The sequence below is a fragment of the Labrus bergylta genome, chromosome 17 (genome assembly GCF_963930695.1).
Source record: "Labrus bergylta chromosome 17, fLabBer1.1, whole genome shotgun sequence".
Taxonomy (NCBI): Eukaryota; Metazoa; Chordata; class Actinopteri; order Labriformes; family Labridae; genus Labrus; species Labrus bergylta.
In genome coordinates, this window is record NC_089211.1 from 18,482,164 (window position 1) to 18,505,451 (window position 23,288).

Genomic DNA, 23,288 nt, shown 5'->3' on the forward strand with positions numbered 1-23,288 from the left:
AAACAGGCCTAGATTCATAAGGACATTTTTTAAATACAGGGCATGGATTTGAGTACATTGTTTTATGTGATATTAGTAGACTTACTGCTTCTCATCAGTTAATAATCTGAACACCTCTTCCTTAACTAAGAATAATAATAACCTCACTAACAAACTGACTTTTACAAGCTAAGTTGAGGTCATAATTTTTCACCACTATCAGCCTATAAATCAGCTTTTGTGAGGAACTTTTGTTTTGTGATGATCTTGGCGCCCCCTGTAGACAAAGCGGCAGACTTACCTCTTCAGGACACTAGTGACAGCCTTTGTTCACTTTTTCACATAAAAAGAAATCACAGTGAGTGCATTGTATATTTTTTATGTGAAAAAGTAAACAGAACTGTCGGCAGCGTGCTGTTGATCACCTTGTCAATCAGTCATCTTCTTGATGGTCATGTTTGCTTCGCTGGCTCAGAAGAGACATCAATATTGATGATTTCTGTCTGTGTCCCAACAAGTTTAACTTTATACCTGACTGATGCTATTAACTATGGAAGTCCACTTTGCCATTTCGTTTTCGTTTTCATTTGACTTATGTCATAGAATATGCATACACAGAGAGTAAAACTATAATGCAAACTGGATGACTGAATATTCATTTTAAATATAGGTCAAATAATGCACCTATAATCTGAAAATTAAAACGTGTTTCTTTTAATGTATTTTCATTTTTAAATTAGCTTTTTCATTTGAATTATGATACAAATTTAGCAGGGCATTTTTTGAAAATGATAAAGCGAATGTAATTTTCTTCTTCATTTTAACTTAGTCAAAGAATGTGCATTTTTGAAGTTGAAAACTAAAGTTCAAATTAGATAAATTAATCATCATTTTATTTTTGAGTCAAATAATACACTCATATTCTGAAAATTAAAAAGCATTTCTGTAAATGCATTTTAATTTTCTAATTAGCTTTATCATTTGAATTTTGATCACTAATCGCTTCAACAATTAACCATGTGCATACACTCATTGACCACTAGGGGGCAGCACGATCAAACTGAGCGTGAGAACTGTTGACGTTAACTCCCATGTGCACAGTCCTCTTTATCAAGCAGAGTTGAACGGTCACTGTCAGTCAGCTTCCAGACCTGTGCCACACTGCGGTGTCTCAGTCTGTTACTACAGCTATGAAAAACCTACATTTTCAGGATTTCTTCTGGGTAAGTGTCTACTGCTGTGTTGTTAGATCTAAAAAAAGAAAAGAAAAAGAAAGTTAATATTTGTATTTGCAGGAAGGTTATTCTGTATCGCTCCATTTCACTTTAGTTTGTCTTTCTTTTTTCTTTTAATGCTCCATCTCTCTTTGTGGGTTTCAAAACTATTAAAAGTGTTAATATCACATTTTATATTGAAGTATAGGCGCGTTAAATGACCCTCGGTTACATTATGTCTAGAATATCACACCTATGACAAGACGTAAGTAAAATAAACCTCAAGTATTCAAAGTAAAACAGGTGAATAGGCTACTTACTATATTTTGTTGTCAGTTGAATAACTTGTGCAGAGATGTAAAAGTTGCATTTTATGTTCTTAGTCATTATCAACTCATCATACGTTTTTGGTATTGAATCAGAAGTAGTCTACAAACTATAAAGTTACTTAAAAAGTAAAGTAAAAAGTAAGTTTTAAGTGGTGTATTGTAAAGTAGCATATAAAATGGGATACTCACTAAAGTCGTAGAAAGCCAAATCCAGTAGTTCAATACTTAAAATAACAAAAACCCTATCATAACACAACTACCTTTATATTAAAATGAATTCCCTATAGAGTCAAATCTAATGTATTTAACAGCACAATAACCTTGCTTTATTATCACTTTAAAGAGATATAAAGTCAGTTATCTACTGATTTGAACATCGCCATGGTTACTGTATGTTGATTATATGATGTCGCTCTCCTCAGCTTACCTTAATTGTGGAGAAGTTATGAGCAAAACATCAATTTACACTGTGTGTTATCTTAATGTTAAAGCATATGATTATGTCTGAGTGTAGAGCAGATTTTGATCAGTTTAAGTGTGAATCCACTCCAGACATTTGTATCATTGAATACCTCTATATTGCCAGGGAGTATCTCTAAATGTACCACATTTTGAATCCATCGAGGATAATCAGAATGAAATATTTTCCATCTTACTGAACAGAACTCTGACTTGACCAGCACCGGTGGCTATGATGCGATCATTCAGTATCTCAATGATGGCAAGAGGACGTGCAAGGAGGTGGAGGAGTTCATGAAAGCGAGGTAATGCCATGTTCTATGCGAGGATGTAACCAGGACCAACGGCCCTTAGTGGGTTTTATAAAGTTTATTTGAATTTGAAGATATTCCTGTGTAAGTTCTGATCTGTTCCAGGTCATCAAGACTGTACATGGGCTCTGAATTTGTGGTAGTTCTTATCATGCGTTAACTAGGCAGCAATACTCAAAGGCATCATAAAGGTTACGTCTAGTGATACGAACAGGGTGATAAAGTTCAGTTTGTAGGCTCTTGTGGCTTCTTGGTTTTGATCACAATCACAGTGAACTTTATTGATGCAGCAGTATTTAGAAAACAGTTACTTATATTTTCAGTGGTTGACAAAGTACCGGAAAGTGAACAAAAGTCAGATAAGAACAGAAGAAGAAAAGTTTTAAAAAAAGGAGGAACGTGAAATATAGACTTTGTAGAGTCATTATAGTAGAAAGTTGCACGATGTATTAGTGAAAGAGATATTATACCTCCATAGTGAAAATTAACATGGAGCAATTAATGAAAGCGATGCGAGAAGGTTAAACATTTCTATGTGAGGAGGAGTTGTTCAGCAATATCACATGAAGCAGCACATAGTTGAAGGGCCAGGTTAGGGTTGAGGGGTTTTAGCATCTCATTACAGAACATAAAGTACAAAGAAATGATCAACAGCTGGTCACCGTTCTGGTGTTTTAAAATCTGTTATATCTAAACATGTAATGACAGCACTAAAAGCCAGGAAACATTCTCATTAACTTTAAAGGCAGAAGTATCGTATAATTTGTTTATAATTTCGACTTTCGACTTTCGACTTTATTGTCCCCGAGGGGAAATTCTTTTTTACAGCACCGTTACTGTCCAACAGACAGATCCCACCAAAGAACATTTATACACACACAAAAAAAACAAAAACAGAGAATAACACAAACAAACAGAGTTAGACAACAGTCAAGAGTTCCCATTTCTGGCCTGGTTCAGCGAGGCCTTTTGTTCGGGGCCGTTATTACAGCGGGGATCAGGCTCCTCCCGAGGCGAGCCTTTCTGCACCTCAGTGCTCTATACCTCCGTCCTGAGGGAAGTGGGGCAAGGTGAGTGTTCAGTGTCCTGAATGTCCTGTTCTATTGAGGTTGCAATGCGTGTGATGGGCCCTGTTATTGAGTTCTGTTAGGTTGGGTGTGGGGAGACCAATTATTCTGGCAGCTGTGGTTGTGACGCATTTGAATTTGAATTGTAGTTTGATATTCTGATCAGAAGAGTTTTTCTACCTTTATAATGCAATCTACTAGAAGACCAGCATTTATTCCTGCACACTATTGTTGCATGATAGAAGAATTACAGCAATTAATTTATTTGGGAAAGTTGACTATATTACAGTACTGTAGCAGCCTGATTTTGATCTGTTCTATAATAGAGTCATACAAATGTTTTGATTTCCTCCTTCCTCATGAGAATCGTTATCTGGCCTCCTTTCTCTCCCCCCCTCTCTCACTTGTTCTCTCTCCCTCTCTCTATTGCTCTCTCTCTAACTCTACCTCTCTCACTTTCTCTCTCTTTCTCCGTCTCTTGCATGGGAAACATAAATTGCCAAAGCAAGTGTGCAAATAAAACACAAAATGAAGTATGATAAAATAATAACATGAAGTTAAATATAAAAAAAAACAGAGCTGTGCACTGTTGCAGTATTACAAAAGCATTTAGTCATATAAGCAGTTGGTGTTTTGATTAACAATACAAATTGAAAATGTAACTTTGCTAATGATGTAATATGATTTAATATATACAAATAACTGTAAACAACTTAAGAAAAAAAGATTGAAGTAAAAGTGGGGATGCGCCGATATATTATCTATGTTGACAGACATCCGCAAATAATGATGCATGAACTGATGTCAGTAGCTGAAGTTTATTTGTTGTGCCAAATTAACTTAATTCTGGCATGTAACTCTAGTGCATGTAACTCCTGACTCAGGTTTTTTATTGGGCAGAGGAAGTCAAACTCTGACTTGTTTTCATGTTAGCAGTGTGCGAGTCTTACTCAAAAAGAAGTCATGAAACAAACATTGTTCTTGGAATCGGCCCTGATTGTCCCAATCGTTACATCTCTCGTAAAACGAGTGTAAAAAGGACTTTTAGTTTCCTTCTTTGTTATGTTTGTTCAGTTATATACAGAGATACGTAGTGCAGAAACAGATGACTGGTGCAGTGATACACAGTTGGTCACACAGTATTGTTCAGGCTGGTTTTGTGCTTTCTCCAGCTACAACAGCTCACATAACGTGCTGCTGTGTTTTGCTCATTGATCTACTTCACACTGCAGGAACGGATGGTTTTGGTCTTTGCTCATATTTCATATCCTTTTTTGCGTGTGTGAGGTAAGTGTCTCTAATGACCTGGTATACTCCCTCTCTCTCTCTCTCTCTCTCTCTCTCTTCCTCTCTGGTGAGTGATTGAAGTTAGTTTTTACCCACCCTTTCAAAATTTTAAACTTGGGCTGGAATTGTGTCAGACAACCCCTGAGTCAGAAAAGGGTTTTGTATTATGTTGAACTAAAATTCAAGCAACTTTAAGGACTGTTTGTTGGCACATTACAAACTTTGGGGAAACACTGCGTAATAGCCATCCACACACACAAATACACACACACACACACACACACACACACACGCACACAAACAACTATAATTATATAGCACATGAGGATATTACACAATAACGTAACTGAAAGTATCCTCATTTTAGCATGTGAAGTTTTTACAAAGGTTTCCAAAATATCGCAACAACAGCCACAAAATCTACAGTCTGGACTCGTGCTTGAAATACCATGTGGTTAAAAAGAAAACAAGAAAACCCAAATATAAAGACCATTCAAATATTTATGTTTGACTTGACAAGAATGCAAATAAAGGAAATGTTTTGAATTCATATAATGTATAGTGTAGCTGTATGGGCAGAGGGGGGAGGGGAGCTTTGGACTTGAAATTGCATTTATTCCTATCAAAATAAAAATATAGGAATTTACTCAATGTTGTTTTTGGTCAGTGATGTAAAAATGCATTCATAAATATGCACCAAACAGCACACAGATACTTGTACTGTTACACAGAAAGCCCTTGTCGTGTTTTTCTTTAAATTGCACGGTGTCAGCTGAGTATCTGATGGCCCTGTTCACTTCCTGAATCGGAAGACACAATACTATTACAGTAAGAGAAAGTGGGGTCAGTGTAACTAGAATGGATCCCGTGTCTTGTCTTGTTCCACACACATAGGGTCTAGATTTTTACTGACAATGTAATCTCATTGATAATAGATAAATGGTAAATGGACCAGAGCTCGTATAGCGCTTTTCTTTTTTGTTTTCTGACAACCGATAAGTGCTCATAGTGGATCAGAATTCCTCCCCTGTGTGATCTGTTTGGGAATATTCTTTAAATTTCCTCATTTTAGAATCTGTTAGCAGTTTATACACATTCAATAATTTGTTCAAATATTCGGGAATGTAGTTGTACACACATTAAACATTGAATGTTTTCTTTTATGAATGTACAGAATTTGTCAGTGATCAGGACAAAGTTTGCATCAGCTTCAGCTGCAGGTTCTGGTTCAGGTTCTTTATTAACTGAATTTGCACCCATACTGTAGGTGGATTTGTTTGCAGAGCCAGCAAGATCGACATCCGTAATGACACACAGATGACAAAACAGACTGTTATTTGTCATTGTTACATTATACAAATCAAATGGAATTTAGTATGAGAGTTTATGACATCTGTTTCTAAAAGTGTCCGCTGGCTGATAGTGATGACTAACCCTGTGTTAGTGCATGTAAACTAGATCATCAGCATCACTGATAACATGTAAATGAAACTGCGGTGTCTTAGCTAAAGGCTTCCTTTGTTTGATCTGTGTGTCATGGACTCTTTTTGTTTCCTCCAGGGCGTCAATTGAAGAGAAGTACGCTAAAGATCTCCTGGGTTTGTCTAAGAAGGTGTGTGGACACAATGAGATGAAGTAAGTGACCTCTGCGCTGAGATGTGGTTGTTATTTCTTTTTGTGAACAGATCTTTATACAGAGTCTGTCTTTGCAGCAGTGACATGCTGCTGACCTCAACCAAGGGCTTAAGTCCTTGTCGCAGCAGCAGCAGCCATGGGTACGAAGCCAATCTCTGGCTTTTCTGCATTTCATCTGCCGCTCTCCCCTCCTAACGTTTCCTGTCTCTCTTAACAGTTCCCCCCCCCAAAAAAAAAAGAGTCAGTCAGTCTCGACATCAAGCAAGGGAAAATGTGCAAGTTTGAAAGCAGAAATGAAGATTGCATTATTTTGTGTTCTGCAGTTTCTTTGTGTTGTAGTCCGTCAGGTTTTATGTACCAGTGTAGACATGGTGTTTCTATATCAGCAAGACTAGTTCCCAATTCTGTCTGTGGTTACACTCAGTGCATGTGCGCTGCTGCTTCTGTTTAGTGGTGTTGATTATGTGGGAAGAGGAAGGAAGACTAATGGGGGAGGGTAACAAAAGAGTACTCACTTCATATAGACATTAGAAACATCATTTACTTTGAGACGATTCCAGTAAAATGCATCAATATCAATACGTGTTTCGATACTGTGGCAACAAAAAGTCAGAGTTACTACATTTCTTGTTTTCTAACCACCAGAATATGCAGGCTGACATCTGCACATTGTCTTAATTATGCATATCTGTAATCTAGAGAGCGCTCTTCCTAATTTGCACGTGGCAACTTTTAGTTAAAAATATGCCTCAAGATCTGTCGTGTTTTTTTGTTTTTGTTTTTAAAGCTTTGGTACTTTTCTTCACAAGTGATTATTAAATTAAAGGTATAGTATCATTTTGAAATTACCAAAAATGTAAAGGCCAAACATAAATATGTGAATTTTTTTGTTGGATTAAGAAGGTTTCAAGAAGTCGTGAAGTCAACAGCATGAATTATGGGAAACCTGTTTTTCAGTCTAACAAGAATGTTATGTGCATTTAAAACATTTGGATTTCTATTTTTTTTTTTTAAATGTTTGATTACATGCCAGCAGACTTTTTCATACTTTACTGTATGTTTGAACTTTGCTGTGTTTCTCAGCACATAACTGCTGCCTCGTGCCACTCTTTAGAACATCGCTCCTTAGTGGTCAGAAACTCCACAGAAGAACTTTAACATCCTCTGTATGTTGTGTCGTGGAAATGTAAAGGTCTACTGGATTTTTTTCAAGTTGAGTGGTATACTCATCTAATGCAGAGTTTGTAATCTTCTCTTCTTTTTCTTCATAGCACATTAAAAAGATCCCTGGATGTGTTCAAATTACGTAAGTGCCTGATATGTTTACTGTCATTGAACTGAACTTTGTGTTCCAGTTTATTCTTCTGTGTAACTCAGACAATAAAACACATTTTTAACCCTCGCAGAGACTGAACACGTGAGTCTGTCACACCTACAGCTGGCACAGAGCATGAGGGACGAGGCCAAGAAACTGGAAGACTTCAGAGAAAAACAGAAAGAAGCCAGGAAAAAGGTTGTCAGTTTGATCCTGCAGCACTTTGATGCTTTGATTTTAAAAGCAGCCTCGTTGCAACAAATGTTTGCTTTCTGACTAAATACGATGTATGTGATTCCAGATTGAACAGCAGATGGATGCTTTCCACAAACAGAAGTCCTCTCAGTTCAAGAAGACAATGGATGTGAGTACAAAATAAAATCAGGTCTGACGTTCAGAATTAATCATCATGGACTCTTACTAGAATCATTTGTAGTTCAAGGACTCCTTTTCCTTTGCACATTTTTCTTTTCTCTTCCTTGTAATATGTTTTCGAGAAGCTGAGCTGGTTAAACTTTGGACACATGCACAAGTAAAGAGTAATTTACCTGACAAACTAAAGACAAAATGCTTAATGTTGTTTTTCTATTCAAAGGTCTCACAGTGTTTGTTGTTTTTAAAAACAGAAAACCAGAGATGGGAGACGTGTCAGAGGGGTTTCAGTTGTGATGTGAAAACTGTGAAAATGCTCATCCCTTCTCTGTTCTTCCTCTTTGGTGGGGGAAGTTCAGTTGACCAGTCTGGGAAGCGAACCACAGGGCAGCATTTAGTACCATTAGTGTTTTAAAAGAAGAAGTGCTTGTCATGCTCTGTACAAAGGGTCTGAAGTGGATTGATTTGATCCTGACTTTGTTTGTCCCCAGACAAAGAAGACGTACGAGCAGAAGTGCCGAGATAAAGAAGAAGCAGATCAGAACGTGAATCGTAACACCAACACCAACAACACAAAGCACATAGAGAAGGTAACATAAAAACAGTGAAGCACGATTTAAAGTTTGGACAAAGCATGGATCACTGCCTTTGGTTCTGCTAAAAGGTCATGCTTTGAGCTCATTCCTGTCCATACTTGTGTACGAATTCGTCAGTCATCCCCTAAAGTGTAATGTCAGTCTGTCAACAAGACGATCAATGCCCTTATTTGGAAAGTTGTTTACACATCTCTTATCAAGTGAAATAGTGAGTGCACCATTTTAACCATTCCTGTTTTAAGATTTGTTACATTTATTTTATTTTTTTAAGATTTATTTTTGGGCTTTTTGTGCCTTTAATGGAGAGACAGGACAGTGGATAGAGTAGGAAATCAGGGAGAGAGAGAGAGAGAGTGGGGAATGACATGCGGGAAAGGAGCCACAGGTGGGTTTCGATCCTGGACCGCCCGCTTGGAGGACTATGGCCTCCATACATGGGGGGGCGCACTCTTACCACTATGCCACCAGGGCCCCCCCCCCCCTTTTTTTTTTTTTTAAACAAGCTATTTAAAAACATCATGTGGGAATCATTAAAATTGTTATAGACATTTTACTGCTTACTTTCTGACATTTGTCCAACTAAACAATTTTAAGATGTTGACTCTTTCTTCCAGAAGATTTGAACTCCACATATTTTACCCCAAAAAGGAACACTGCATCGAAAGTGTTGATTTCAATACGCGTTACGGTATCTCATGACAAATACAAGGTTGTGTTCAAATTGTGTTCCCCCTGATCGTCTTAAGCTAACATACACTGAGAAACCAGATTGGAAAATACTGATCTGATCTTTTCATGTAGTGCTAATCTCTTCTTTTTCATCATCTTTCAGCTCTACTCAAAAGCACAACAAGCAAAACAGAATGCAGAAGAAGCAGGTACATTTTTCAAAATAAAACCTTTATTTTGAGTCGTGGCCTTAAACTGGACTACGGCTGCGTTCACACTGCAGCTAAAAGGGAGCTGAATCTGACCTTGTGACTCATAATTGATATTTTTTACAGATTTTTATGACTGAGTGAACAGCCCAAGTCACAGGGACGCTTTTTGCTTCCATTCACGCTTCCATTGTCTACATCAATGGCTATGAACCACCATGCAAGGAGCGAAAATTGAGTCATTTATGTCTCTGTGTTTTGTCTAAAAACACTTCAACACATGTCAGTCAGTCCACCTCTGGCGAGACTTAAGTATCTCTTTGGTAATGTAAACCTTGTGTGCCATCATTAAGTTCACACATGTGGTTTAAAGGGACATTTCTTAAGAGGAATAAGCATAAGCATCCTTTGAAGCATGTTAGCACAACTGCATTCAGTTTGAGCTCAAACACAGCAGTACACGAGTAGAGTCGAGATGCGTACATGGGTGTGAACAAGGCTGATATGAATGGGGCTCGTACAACCACCATGAAGCACATGAGACTGGCCTGGTTATTAGCCCACAGTGTGATTTATGATCGATTAAGACTCTTTCTAACTGATCTATCTTGACCGTTAGACAGGTTATACCACCAGAATGTGAAGACAATGGGAAAGGTCAGAGATGATTGGTTGAAGGAACACCTCAAGGCCTGTGAGGTAAGACTTTAAGAGACTCGACACTCCAAAAGTTCAAAACCAACACACATTTACTTTTTTTCCCCCTTCTACAGATGTTTGAAAAACAGGCAATGGAGCGTATTAACTTTCTTAGGAACACGGTTTGGACTCACCTCAACCAGCTTTCCCTGCAGTGTGTGTCCAGTGATGAGGTAAGGCCTGCATTTGCAGTAATATAAAGCTGATATAATCAATATTATTCTATAAACAAAGGACGTGAAAATGGTCCCTTCTAAAGAAAAACCCCAAATTTGGAAACCTCCAGCGTTGCAAAATGAAGCCAATGTAGAAGTGCAAAACAATCCCTCGAGTGACCACTTGAGGCAGGCTACAAAAAAGCCAAGGAATCTCTATTCGAGCCGATAACAAAGTGCCCACTTTTTACAGCAGTAATAAAGAGGTTTACAGCGTGATACAAAAAAGTCGTGGTTTCCTTAGCTCATTTCCTTATTGTACTGTACAGGGGGAAGTAATATTCTAATAACTCATCTGTTTTAATGATAATAACGATTAGAGTTTTGCACACATTTGCATAATTTGGCCGTTGACTGGGCGTGTTGTTGTGGTTTGTCAGAAGGCTAGAGACTGGCTTCAACTCCACATTCTTTCCTGATATTGATTAGATATAGATTGACCAAAAGCTAAAGGCAGCTCTATGTGGACTATTTCTTTCTTTCAGCTTATTGTTTTCTGTTTACTTAAGTTCTTTTTCCCTTTGTTGTTCTCATTTCCTCTCTCAGTAGGTTTTTTTTTAATGCATTTGCTGTAACAACCTATTGTTACATGTTCATAGCTTACCTTTAAACATATGGCTATGTTAAACTCTGACCTTGATTTTACCCTATCTTTTTTGGTCTTTGTGTGCACATAGCTGTATGAGGAAGTGAGGAAGTCGCTGGAGCAGTGTGATGTCCAGGAAGACATTGAACACTTTGTGAACCTCAGGCGGACCGGTGATAAACCACCAAGTAGGATACTCATTTACAAAATTAACAATTAACCAGAGGAAGGTCATTATAACACACACAAAACAAACAGGCAACATAACTTGAACGCTATCTGTCTTCCGCTCAAATAGCTCCAGTTGTGTATGAGAATTTCTACAGCGGTCAGAGAACCCCAATCGGAGCTCCTCCGCCTCGACTCCCTCCACCAATCATCAGGTAAAAAAAGAGATGGGCTCTAGGAGAAGCTGTCACCTGCCTGTTTATCCACCCTCAGTTCAGAATGTCAGCCACGTCTTTGGTATATTTTGGCTCTAACTGGCTGTAATGGTTTTTTCCGAATTGCAGGCGTGGGCCATTACCTGATCCAACAAACAACAGTAGGGGTATGTTTTAGTTTTTTACTTGTGTGTGTGTTTTTTAATGTGTATATTCAGTGTGGGTATTAGAGCTTGTGGTTTTACTGTTAACTGTACCACTGCTGCACACTTCTGCTTTTCAAACTAAACCATTAAAACAATTGTTTCCTTTGATTTCAGATAATAATGTCTACTCAACGGTGCAGGACGCAGGGTACAGTCTTATTGAGTACTAACACGCACACAGATCAGCTGGTGGATTTATTGTACTCCCTGTGCAGTGCTGGAGCTTTGTTATAGACATAAAGGACACTCAAGTCTCATCACTTCCTCTTTTGTGATTTCCTGTAAAGATACCAGATGGAAATGAGTGTCATTATTGTGTGAGTTTATCTGTTAAGGGGAGGTCAGGGTTTTTTTCCCCCCAAAATCAACAATAGCACAGTTTTATAAACAGAGATAGCGTTTATGTTCTTGTGTGTATTTTTAAAATCAAAACATGCATTCAGGACTAGAGCTCAGTATTTCAATGTAAAGGACATTCTGTGAAAACAAAATGGCTAAAACTGAGAAGCAAATAACAGTGCTATCAGGTACTGAATATATATAAAAGTTATTTTTAATATCCAGATTTATTAGATATTTATAACCCACATACCTGTATTTATATTGTGCGAGGCCTATTCTTCTACATACGTACTTCTGAATGTACCTTCACTTCTGTATGCTTTATGAAGCAACACTCTTTTTGAATCATACTCATACTTTGAATCCATATGTTAAACATAAAATGTTGTGTCATCTGCATACAAGTTGTCATTTCCTCTTTAATGTGAGTTAGCATGTCCACTAACAGGAAAGTTGTGGTTGGACGTGAAGATTCTTGACACTGTCTCACTTTTTTTTTGCTAAAGTCCGGTTTGTTGTCTTTGAACATGCATCCTGCAACATTTTGTACATCTTGCCATGTAGCATTGTTTTCTATTGTGAGAAAGTTTAGTGCGAGGTGGACTTTGAAGTCATTGAATTGCTTATTGTTGATGATTTCACAGGTTGTTGTTGCTTTTGGAGGACTTCAGAACTGCTGTTAAACTTTGCACTTTGATTTTGCTGTATCTGTTAAGAGCACAATCATGTGTAGACATTTCTGAAAATGTGACTTATTTTGAAACTGCAGAAGGGAAGAGGGATTAAACAGCATTTCACTGTGCATCTGAGCTGCTGTTGGTTTTGTAATAATAAATTGACTGTTTATCCATTTTCTCTTTCTCTTATTTCTTGGATAATTCCTAACAGGTCAAGTGTCAAACACAAGATCATTTCAATGTGAGTCTTTTCCTTCATCTGGCATATGCTAGAAGTTACAGATGCTTGAGAAGTTAAAGAGGGCATACTATGTCCTCCATTCAAATCACATTTCTTACTAAGACACCTGGTCCCTGTTAACTTAAAGGGGACATATTGTGAAAAATCCACTTCTACAGATTTCTTGAACAAATATTTGGGTAACCTGAGTGTCTACCGACCCACAAAATGTGAAATAAATCCAACCAGTACTTTGTTTGTGGTCTGCATAAGTCTTGCAACACAGAGAAAAATGCTATGTTTCAAATTTGTTCTACTTGTGACATCACAGTGGGATTTCGGTAAAAGGTATCTCCACCCCCAGCCTTGAGCAAAACTTTTGTGCAGGTCTGCCATTTTTATTCTGACTAGTGAAGGAGTTTTTTTTACCGGGAAAACTCGGTCATTACATTTACATTCCTCTGGTGCTTGATTCATGTTATTTTTTTGACCAAGGTGTTTCCTTTAGACCACAGGGGACTGTTTTAAATGGGGGAAAAGGGGTATAATATGTCCTCTTTAAGCTATTTAGATACATGCACTCCTGAAAATTTATTAAGATTTCATGACAGTCTGCCCCTAAAACCTTCCTGAGTTGTTTGTTCGCACATGTCAATCATAGCATCAGAAGGGCCCTCTTAATGCTATGTGTATATGGACTTATTCACAGAATCATTGAAGGAGTCCATAAGAGCATACTGTCCAGCATTAAAGAGACTGAAGCTCACTCACGATACATTTTCAGACGTGTTCACACATCAGGAGGAAATATTTACTGTGAATTTGCGTGGAAAATTTTACTAGAGGCGAGTAGGAAATATTCCAGATGAAGTTGGGTTAAAAAATGTGGCCATTTGCTTTCACACTGTGGCTCACCCTAAAAAAAAGTCTGTAGTTTTCGGCATGTGTGAAAAACATTAAACTTCGCAACATTTCTAGATATGGAATATATTACTTCCATGAGGAGAATGATAACCACATCACAATGACATGTTTTAATAAAACGTATACCACTTTTATTCCATCACCTTTGACAGCATCGTTTTCTCTTCATGTGTTCAGATTTCAGCGTGCACTTTTAGCATTACATTATGATACAGTCCACCTCAATGTGAGTAAGAGTTCCTGATATCGATCGGTTCACCTTAGTCTGCTGGGGATGTCCATCCTGCAAAATCAGAGCAAGAGAAGAGGAAGCACTTTTGTCCCCAGGACTACGGGACACAGAGGTCTGAGGATTGTGTGAGAAAAAAAGAAGTACTGGTCTGCAGGTTCTTCAGTGGCAGTCAGGTTCTTTTGTGGTCCAATATCACACAGAGTGCTCTGATTGGATCAGATCCAGGATCAGCTGGATGGTCCTTTCGCCTAAAAAAAACAGATGGAGACAGATAGGTTCAATTATTTTCTCCTGTGATTTATATTTGCAGACTTGTTATATTAAGTGTGATTTAGGAATCTTCACACAAAATATGAAGTAATCCATTATTTAATTTTTAACCACTGCTAGCTGGACCTTTGTACTCTTTAGAGAGCAAATGAAGGTCCTTCTATTATTTTGCTCAACCTGATTATGTCTAGATTAGCAGCACAACTATAGCCATGTTAACACACATGTTGATTTTTTTTATTTTGTATTTGATGCAGCCTACTCTGAAGTAAATGCTATTTCTTTGTATTAGAAAGCTCTAGTTTACCTTCCAGATTCATCCTGGGGTTCTCCAGCTTCTTTTCAAGCAAAGTGTCCATTAGCTTTCTCAATTGTTTGAAGATGACACCAATCCGTACGGGAGCCTTTAAGGGTCAAACACATAGATCAAATTAGAAAAAATTAAACATTGAAGAGAATCACTTTGGCTGGAATGCAAAGTTTAGCTTGCAAGAACACAACTGCTGTTGCTTCTGACCTGAAAGTGAATCCACCCGTCGAGTGTGATGAGCCTCTCTCTGTGCAGAATGTCGATGTCACCTCCAAACAGCAGCAACGGGAAAGGAGGAATCAGGGTGGTGTCCCGCAGGTAGATCTTAGTGTACTTCACCTGTAGAAAAAAAAACACAAACATGACTAACAGACAAGCAGATATAACACAACACACACACGCACACACGTTCTTCACCCTTACCTTCTCCTGGTACAGAAGCCACCCGTGGGTCTGCAGGTTGCGGTTCACTGACGAGGGGTGGACCTGAGCTTTACCCTGAGGTGTCTCCACCGTACAGACCACGCGCTCCAGAACGTCCACAGACGGGGTGCATAAGACCCGGCCCACGCTGTCGTACAGCCCGGCCGTCAGCACTGCGTTCAGGACGGAGATCTGCTGCCTTGACAGCTTTGGAGCCTGCGGCTTGGAGCGAGATGAGGAGGAGCGAGACGACCAGAAACCCACCTGCTCCATCATCCTCATCAGCTCATGCTTCACATCCTGGAGAAAAGATGGTTTGTTGTCGTGTCAAACACAAAGGATCAGACAGGCAGTGGAAGAGAAACATTTTTTTTTAAAGCATTTAACAGAGAATCCTTTGTTACCTCTATTGTAATGAGAGCTGTACGGTTGAGGAAGTGTTTCCTACAGTAGGACATTTCTGTTCTGTCAATCTGTGAGTTCTTCCACCTAACAGGATGAATGAAAAAAATGGCATTAGAAAGTGAAGACAAACACTGAGATATCAGGAATCATAGTTTTAAAGATGATCTTTTAGGTCTTTATTTGACTGGGGAGAGATGGGAAATATGGGGCGAGAGAGTGGAGAATGTCATGCACTGAACAGCGTCAGGGCGGGAGTTGGTCCTGTGACCATTGCAATATTTAATCCAGACTTGGGCTTCTAAAAATCCCAGATATGCTCCTTTATGAAAAGGAAAGAAAAGCTGCGTTGAAAGTCTGTACCCTAGATATGCGTTGTATATTGTCAGGTGATCTGAGTTTGCGACTGCCAGAGCAGCTTTGGCCAGGTTGGCTTCGTCCTTCCTGTTCATCGGTGTGGAGAAAGGAGACTTCTCATTGATGGCTGCTGCAATGGTTGCCTGGAAACAAAAGTCTTATCATTATTATTCATGGAGAGTAATGAGCCTATAAATCATGAAAAAGATACAGAATTTGGAGTAATACGGAAACATTCTCACACGGTTTCTAAGAATTGTAGTGAAAGTGTTTGTTTTGGGAATACTGAGGCAGTGAGACTCACTATGGGCTCCAGGCAGCCGAGGATGGCGCCATAGATGAGCATCTTGCCGATCTTCACATTTACAGGTAGACTGGCCAGGTGGTGTCCCAGGGGAGTGAGGGTGTGATCGTTGGGGTGACACGCTCCGATCTTCCTCAGCAGGTTGACGGCGTTGCTGACAGACTGCGGCAGAGGAGGATCCAGGGCCCGGCTCAGGAAGTCCTCTGGGGAGCCATACTGGCATTTCTACATGAGGTTAGGGGAGACAATCAGGCAATGGGGGAGTTGTCATTTAATAACAGAGGCTTTAGTAGTTTCAAAATTCAGTAGAAGGTCAACATTTTGCCTTCTTTTTTTAATCTTGAATACCATAATATGAAGGCAGAGCTCCTCCAGTGGGACCCTCAGTATCTCTGGGATGGAGTAATCCATGAAGGCATTAAACCTGAGGACACAGGATTAATGAAGAGCTGAACAGATCAGATTGAACTAAACCAGGATTCATGCATGTGTTTGTTTAATCATCAGATGGGCATCAACGCTCTCTGTACCTGAATTTTGGGTAAAGTCTGAAGCAGAAGCCGTTTTTCACTCGTCCCGCTCTACCCTGCCTCTGGAGGGCGCTCGCTTTGGAAACGAAAGTCTCCACCAGAGAACTCATCTGGCTGCTCTCGTGGTACCTGAACAACACATGAGGAATAGCTCAAGTCGACTCCCGACATACAAGTTGAATAATGATTATTAGAATAATCCGTGCTACTGGCTAAAAAGTGGAAACGTTGGTCCAGAGGAGAACATCATCATCTACTGGACGGATGGCCATGAAACCTGGTAAAGTTGTTCATGATGTATCACAATGATTTCATCACCCTCAGACTTCGACTGCAGCACCACCATGAGGATGGAATGATTTTTATGAGAGAAATCTATCTATCTATCTATCTATCTATAGACAGCCTAAAGCTTTTTCTGTTCTTCTTTTTTTTTTTAAGTATCCAACAACTGAATGTATTTGAGGGCTTAAGTCAGACAGGAACAAGATCTAGTAGTCAACTTTCTATGAGAGCAGAAGTCTGTTTTTTTTCTCCTTAATATAAATAATATATAAACAACAGTATGAATTGCATTAGATTCCTGGTCAAATTTGTGATCCCTTACTTGTTTTCTTTCGTCTTTCCAGTGTCAATCACAAACACAACGTCAGGAATAGTCACACCTGTCTCAGCGATGTTGGTCGACAAAACGATCTAAAAGAGATTGAAGGATACAAATTCAATTTGTCCGGTCGCATGGTTTTATTTGAATAGAGAATCAAAATCTTATTCTCTTCATAAAAGAGGCAAAATAAGTAGACGAATTGTGAGATAGTCTTATGCAACATTAACATGATCAAATATACTGAATCATCAACTGTGACTGTTTTCTTTTCTTATGTCTCTATGCTTGGACCACACATTCTTTGAAGTACCTTTCTGATTCCAGCAGGTGGCACTGTAAAGGCAGCAGACTGGTCCTTCGAAGACAGAGTCGAGTGAAGGGCAACAATTTTGTACCTGAAAGAGGACAAATAAAAAAAGAAATGAAAGGTTTCTGTGTCTCACCATTTGTCCCGTTATTCAGGGGTGTGTATTGGCTTACATATAATTACTTGAATTTGTGTAAGTCACCTGTTTTTGTCCTTGAACCTCTTGTCTGAAGTGAGCAGGTCAAAGAGCTGCTGAATGTGGGCCAGACCCGGGAGAAACACAAGGACGGCTCCTTCCACTTTCACAAATTGTGGGGATTTGTCTGTCAGCAAAGAGGAAAATAGAAACGTAAAGCACGTATAAAACAAGACCTAAACATGTACATATGAACATTTGTGTTTTTTTTTTTTTTTTTTTACCTAGGTAGTCAATGAGGTCCACCAGTAAGTCCATGTTGATCTTATTGGGGTTCATGTGCTGCAGCACATGCCGAGTTCTGCTGCTAAAGTGGTCCAGATCTGGACCCAGGTCCCAGCCTGAAGAGGAGTCCCTCACGATAACCTCCTAGAACAGAAAAAAGCATGTTACATACACATATAAAAAAAACTATTACCACATATTCACACTGCAGAGGGCCAAGCTTACCTGGTGCTGTGACGTCTTTCCACCTTTTAGTGTGACGGCGATGCTGACCTCCTCTTCATCTTCGAGAATTTTCTGGCTGTACTCCGAGTCTTTTTCCAGGACGTAGCCAATCTCCTCCACGATGTCCTCCAAGTGTGACACCTAGAATCAAAACCACAGCAGCTGATTCTCCTGCTTCGTCCTAGTCATGAACGTTCTAGGTTTTCATTCAAAACATGAATAGATGTAGTTGAATTTTGGATTTTTTTTTTTTACAAGTAGATTCTCTCACATCAACTGGGAAGGTCCGGCCAGGGATGGAGATCACGGGGCAGCGGTTGAAGTAGTTGGAGAACTTGTCACAGTCCACTGTAGCGCTCATAAGGATCAGCTGCAGGTCGGATCTCCTCATAACAACATCTTTCAGGATGGTTAACAGGAAGTCTGACTGCACGCTGCGCTCATGGACCTGAAAAAGATGAACGTTTGAATGTCAGGGAAGATGATGGACGTTAAATATTAAATAAAGCAATTGATTAAAAAACAATGTGTGGGTAATTAGATCCAAAAATTTATGACAAATAACATCCGTCGTACTTTATGAATCTGAAGGTTAGCAATTAAACTTCTAAAAATGGCATCACACAAGGGTTTCAGTACATTTCGAATCTGCAGATCCTGTGTTGGATGCAGAACGGTGTGAGTACCTCGTCTACTATGATGTGAGTGAGGGAGCTGAGGTGTCTGTCATGCTGTAGCTTCCTAAGCAGAACTCCAGTTGTACAGTACAGCAGGCGGGTCCACTCCCCGGACTGATTCTCCATACGAATCTGGTATCCACACGGCGACGACTAAAAACAAGATTTAAACAAACAAAAATTAATTAACACATAACATCAGCTTACATGATCATTTATACAAACACTAAGCACAAGGCTTTATATTAAATTGAAAGATTCTCTTTCACCTTGGATCCCGGTCCGTCCTCGCACCCCAGCTCCTGGCTGACTCTGCAGGCCAGGCTCATGGCAGAGATCCTGCGTGGCTGTGTCACAACAATGTTGCACGGTTTCGCCTCTTTGCCTCCTGTTAACAGCTCCTCCAAGAGGAACTGAGGAATCTGGGTGCTCTTCCCGCTGCCCGTCTCACCTGCCACTACCACCACAGGGTGGCGCTGCAGAGCCTCCAGGACCCGGCGCCGGTGTTGGAAGACTGGAAGCTTCTCTCGCTCTACCTTAAAAAGGTAAAAAAAATAAAATAAAAAATAAAAATAAAAGGTATTTAATTACTTTGATGTAGCTTTCATCTTGAATAACAAATCATCTTCATCATGGTAGATTTGACTTCACTTCAGTGTGTTTACCTGCAGTTTTTGAGCCAGTGAGGACTTCTTCAGCTTCTTCAGGAGCTCTCTGGACGCCTCAAGTGCTGCTTCCCTCCTCGCTCCTCTTTTCTCACTCTTGTCCTCCTGTTCCTCTCCTCCATCCCCCATATCAAGACCAGCCAGGTTTTCCCAGGACTCCTCAGGCTCTTCGTCCATGGCACTCCCCTGCCCCTGCTGGCCACTGGATCCAGACTCCTGCCCTTGGTTCTGGTTCTGCTGCTGCTTGAGCCTGGTCAGAAGTCGGGAGATGAACTGGTCTCTGGGTTTGTTGGCGGCAGTGCGGCTCTCTTCCTGCTGCTGCTGCTCGCTGTCTCTCCACTCGAGCCACACGTCTCTGTAGGTGGGAGGGAGGAGCTGGTGCACCGACTGAGACGGGGGGAAATTTGAGAGGGGATGTGTGAGTGATTTATCGGAGAATGTAAATGTGCAGTCAAAGCTGCAAAGCACATGTACTACCTGTCCTTTAATCAGAGTGTAGAGGGCCAGTGTGGCTGCTAGGTGTTGAGCCTGCATGCTGTCCTCAGTCAGGATTGTTGGACAGACTTCAAGAGCATCATCAGGCCTCTGAACTCGCACCCTGATGGACGCAGAGACATCAGATGTGTCAGAATTTAGTCATAAGTCAACATTACAACCTGACCATTTTCGGCCCGGCGCATTTTTGGCAGATAGCTGTTCATCATGAGTCTGGTTTTGTCCAAGATTTCTGCCTCTTAAAAGGACATTTTTTCTCTTAACTGCTAAATGTTGCTAAGTGCTGTTATAAAAATAAAAATAAAAAAAAACAGGTAAAAGTGAATGAAAGAGGCCCCTGACTTCTGTAGTGTGCAGCACTGATTTGATTTGAATTTACAGTTTGTCTTTCAGAAGAAAAAAAAAAGAGCAGAGAAAAATGCAAACACACTTACTTGCACCTCCAGTATTTACCAGCAGCGACCTTGTGAAAAGCGGGCGCTGGACTCTTGGGCAGGTTTTTTCGGACCCAGTCTATGAGAAACTGTTTGGGGGACTTGCCAGTCCAGCTGCGAGCCGTGTAGTCGAAGTTACGAATGTCTTTTGGTTCATTCTTTTTCACGACTGCAAAAGGAAAAAAAAATAACAAAACAATGATCAAAACCTATAAATCCCTACGTTTCATCACAACTGGATGTCATATACAGTATTACAGTACTATAAAGTACATTCAGCTTGGATTGTAGCATTACAACTTAAAGGTACAGTACCTTACGTTTTATGTTCAATAAATGTTAAAAAGCTTTTAAAGCATGTTTTAGTTAATTCTTATTAAACACTTTTTTTATCCATTGAATGAATGAATTTAACTTGAATAATGTTTCTCTGTCAGACGAACCTTTCTCTGCAGGAGGAGCCTTCTTGGCTTGTTCAAACAGGTTAAAGCTCAGGTCCTCTTTGTCTTCACTCACACGAGGTGTTTTCTTCTCCTTTTGAGGCGCGTCTACCACTTTTAAAGCTGGATTGAACACAGGGTGGGACTCCATTTGCTTCATTTCTACAATGAGAAAATACATTTGCTCTCTATTAATACAAAAAAAAAACAATGAGTCTTAAGAATCTCTAAATCCAGTAGTGAGAGAACACTTACCTTGCTGTATGATGCGGATCCTGTCCTGCGCCATCCTCTGGCCCTGCTTGTCACCTTTTGACTTTGAAGTAACCGCCATTTCTTTGGTGTCATACAGTTGAGCAGTAAGGATCAAATACCTGTCATTCTACATGGAAAGAAAATGAAAGAGCAGACCGCGTTAAGTCATTATAAGACTTAAGAAATGTTGCTTATCTTTCCTTTCTATCATTTTGGAAAAACCTTTAGTTTTCATCAACCGCAGGTGTACTCACAGGATCAAACTTTTCGTCCAATTCAGGATTGCGTGCAGCCTTCCTCCCTCCTACTTCCTCCTCCTCCTCCTCTTCATCACTGCTCTGCTCTGCGTACCTTAAAATCCAGTCCTTCATACTGGCAGCTTCATCCTTTTCTGTGGTCTGAGAAAGAACACACTTTCTAGGTTTAATTGAGTGCAAAAAAAAAAAAAAAAAAAAAGTACAACTCTCTCGCCATCTGACGTTTCCATGGATACACACATACCTTGGCTGTCTCTTTGCGGGTGTTGATTGGCGCTATGGGGCTTTGTTCTGCGGGTTTCTGTTGAGCCGGCGGCTGATACTTGGGCCTGCTCTTCTGATTCTCCTCCTGCATCTGCTGGCTAAAACCCTCAGGCAGCTCCTCTGTTTCATGCAGAATACATTTGAGGAGTCACAGTTTTTGACAGTCCAGTGTCCTCGAGAGCTTTATGAGATTCTCACACTGTATTTTGCATGCTGACGTTTTTTAGTTACCATCCTTGAGGTTGAGGCAGAGCCAGTCGAGAGCAGAGTGGAGATCCCCTCCGTACAGCACACTACTCTTCATGGCCTCTTCGATGTGTTCTCTCTTAAAGTTGAACCTCTGCAGAGCTGTGTACAGGTCCTGCAGGCACGCACAAGACAACAGTCATCCGAACGCAAACCTTGAGTCATGGAAACTCATATTCACGTGTATTATTGACATGAAGAGTCAGGGATGATTTTGTATTCACCAGCAACTTTTTGCTCGTCAGCCTGCCTGATATCGGCCCTTTGTCTCCATTCTCCTCTCTGAAGTCATTGATCAGTTTGATGATCTTTTTCTCTAGGTCGGCTTGGATAGCGACCTGTGTGATAACGTCCAATCACATTTTATGCCAGCATGAAACGTTGCAAGCGGCTAGTCAACAACAGGTCACACAGACGCAATAATTACTTGGCATGTAGAGACACAAGTTATCGAAGCAGAGACTTACTTTAAGTATGGATTTGTCTGACACTCCACTTGTGTCAACCTGGGAAGTGTTGGCAAGACTGTAGGTCTTTGGAGCTTTGGGAAGGGAAAAAAAAAAAGTAATGATGTCAGTGAAGAGCAACATGTTAATGACAAGCAAGATTTTATGTTCATCTTATGTGATAATAATAATGATAATAGACTTTATTTGGCATGGACATCACAGATACATTGGACGAACCGGATGCATTGAAATGACAACAATTAAGATTGGGAGAAAAGCAATAAAACAGAGAAAACAATAAGGAGAGAATAAATAAATAGACCTAAAGTGTAGCGCAAAGGCAGCATGATCAAACAATAAACCAGTCAGAAGCTTTTCATGCGAGCTGTTGTTTTGATTTTAGCCATTGTTTGAGTCCATTCCTGTTGCTCTCTAATTTAATGCCAGTAGGCAGAGAGTGAAAGCAACCTTTGCAGATAAAGGAGACTGTGCCAAAAGATGTCTTGTGGGTTGATGGGTTATGTCTTCTTATGTATGACTATTTAAGTCTACCTGCAGAGAGGTGTTGGTGAAGGTGATCTGAAAACACTCAGCTTAACAGTGTCATGAAATCAAACTACAGGAAAGAGATGACAGTAGTAGGCTGCATGTTGATATGTGACATATCAGCTTGGGGGGGGGGGGGTGATTCGGGGTTTTGCAGTAAAATATGCCCAGTGGGTTACACGCAGGACAAGTCAGGGTAATTCATCACCTCCACCTTTTGAACACAGGCGTCACACACCACGATCGTTTATGCGTCTGACTATTTATGTGGTTTCTTATAATCAGTCAGCCAATAAGAAGAAAAAAAACATTCAACCTTTAGGCTTGTTTTCTTTCGCTGGTTTGCTCGGTTTGTTGCTGGTCGGCTGTTTTTTCGGGTCTTCCGCCACGCCGTTGTCCGGCGCAGCGGCACCGGCCGGGGCTCCCTGCGCCGCCGCCGACTTCTTCTTCTTTCCCCCCATGACGTCACCAGAACTCA

The 23,288-nt window shown here is 40.1% G+C and overlaps 2 protein-coding genes across 2 annotated transcripts; one reads left to right on the forward strand and one right to left on the reverse strand.

Annotated features, from left to right (window-relative positions):
• The first annotated feature begins 1,077 nt into the window (after window positions 1-1,077).
• On the forward strand, window positions 1,078-12,724 carry pstpip2 (proline-serine-threonine phosphatase interacting protein 2). Its single transcript, XM_020651528.3, has 14 exons — window positions 1,078-1,202; window positions 2,186-2,286; window positions 6,207-6,281; window positions 7,553-7,587; window positions 7,688-7,794; window positions 7,898-7,960; window positions 8,460-8,558; window positions 9,397-9,442; window positions 10,062-10,141; window positions 10,216-10,314; window positions 11,034-11,130; window positions 11,241-11,325; window positions 11,455-11,492; window positions 11,646-12,724. Exons 1-14 carry the CDS (start codon window positions 1,170-1,172, stop codon window positions 11,699-11,701), a joined length of 1,014 nt encoding a protein of 337 aa, XP_020507184.2. The 5' UTR covers window positions 1,078-1,169; the 3' UTR covers window positions 11,702-12,724.
• Window positions 12,725-13,789: 1,065 nt separating this feature from the next.
• dhx29 (DEAH (Asp-Glu-Ala-His) box polypeptide 29) lies at window positions 13,790-23,271 on the reverse strand. The gene is made up of 28 exons (XM_020651515.3): window positions 23,127-23,271; window positions 22,283-22,356; window positions 22,040-22,153; window positions 21,801-21,930; window positions 21,550-21,689; window positions 21,303-21,446; window positions 21,049-21,175; window positions 20,797-20,955; window positions 20,354-20,522; window positions 19,902-20,022; window positions 19,425-19,811; window positions 19,029-19,295; window positions 18,769-18,912; window positions 18,354-18,530; window positions 18,083-18,223; window positions 17,857-18,001; window positions 17,639-17,759; window positions 17,440-17,524; window positions 17,130-17,218; window positions 16,523-16,651; window positions 16,341-16,416; window positions 15,993-16,217; window positions 15,695-15,831; window positions 15,334-15,418; window positions 14,930-15,229; window positions 14,714-14,845; window positions 14,504-14,600; window positions 13,790-14,174 (listed from the first exon to the last, which is right to left on the reverse strand). The coding sequence occupies exons 1-28, from the start codon at window positions 23,269-23,271 to the stop codon at window positions 14,119-14,121; spliced, it is 4,116 nt and encodes a 1,371-aa protein (XP_020507171.2). The 3' UTR covers window positions 13,790-14,118.
• Between the last annotated feature and the right edge of the window lie 17 nt (window positions 23,272-23,288).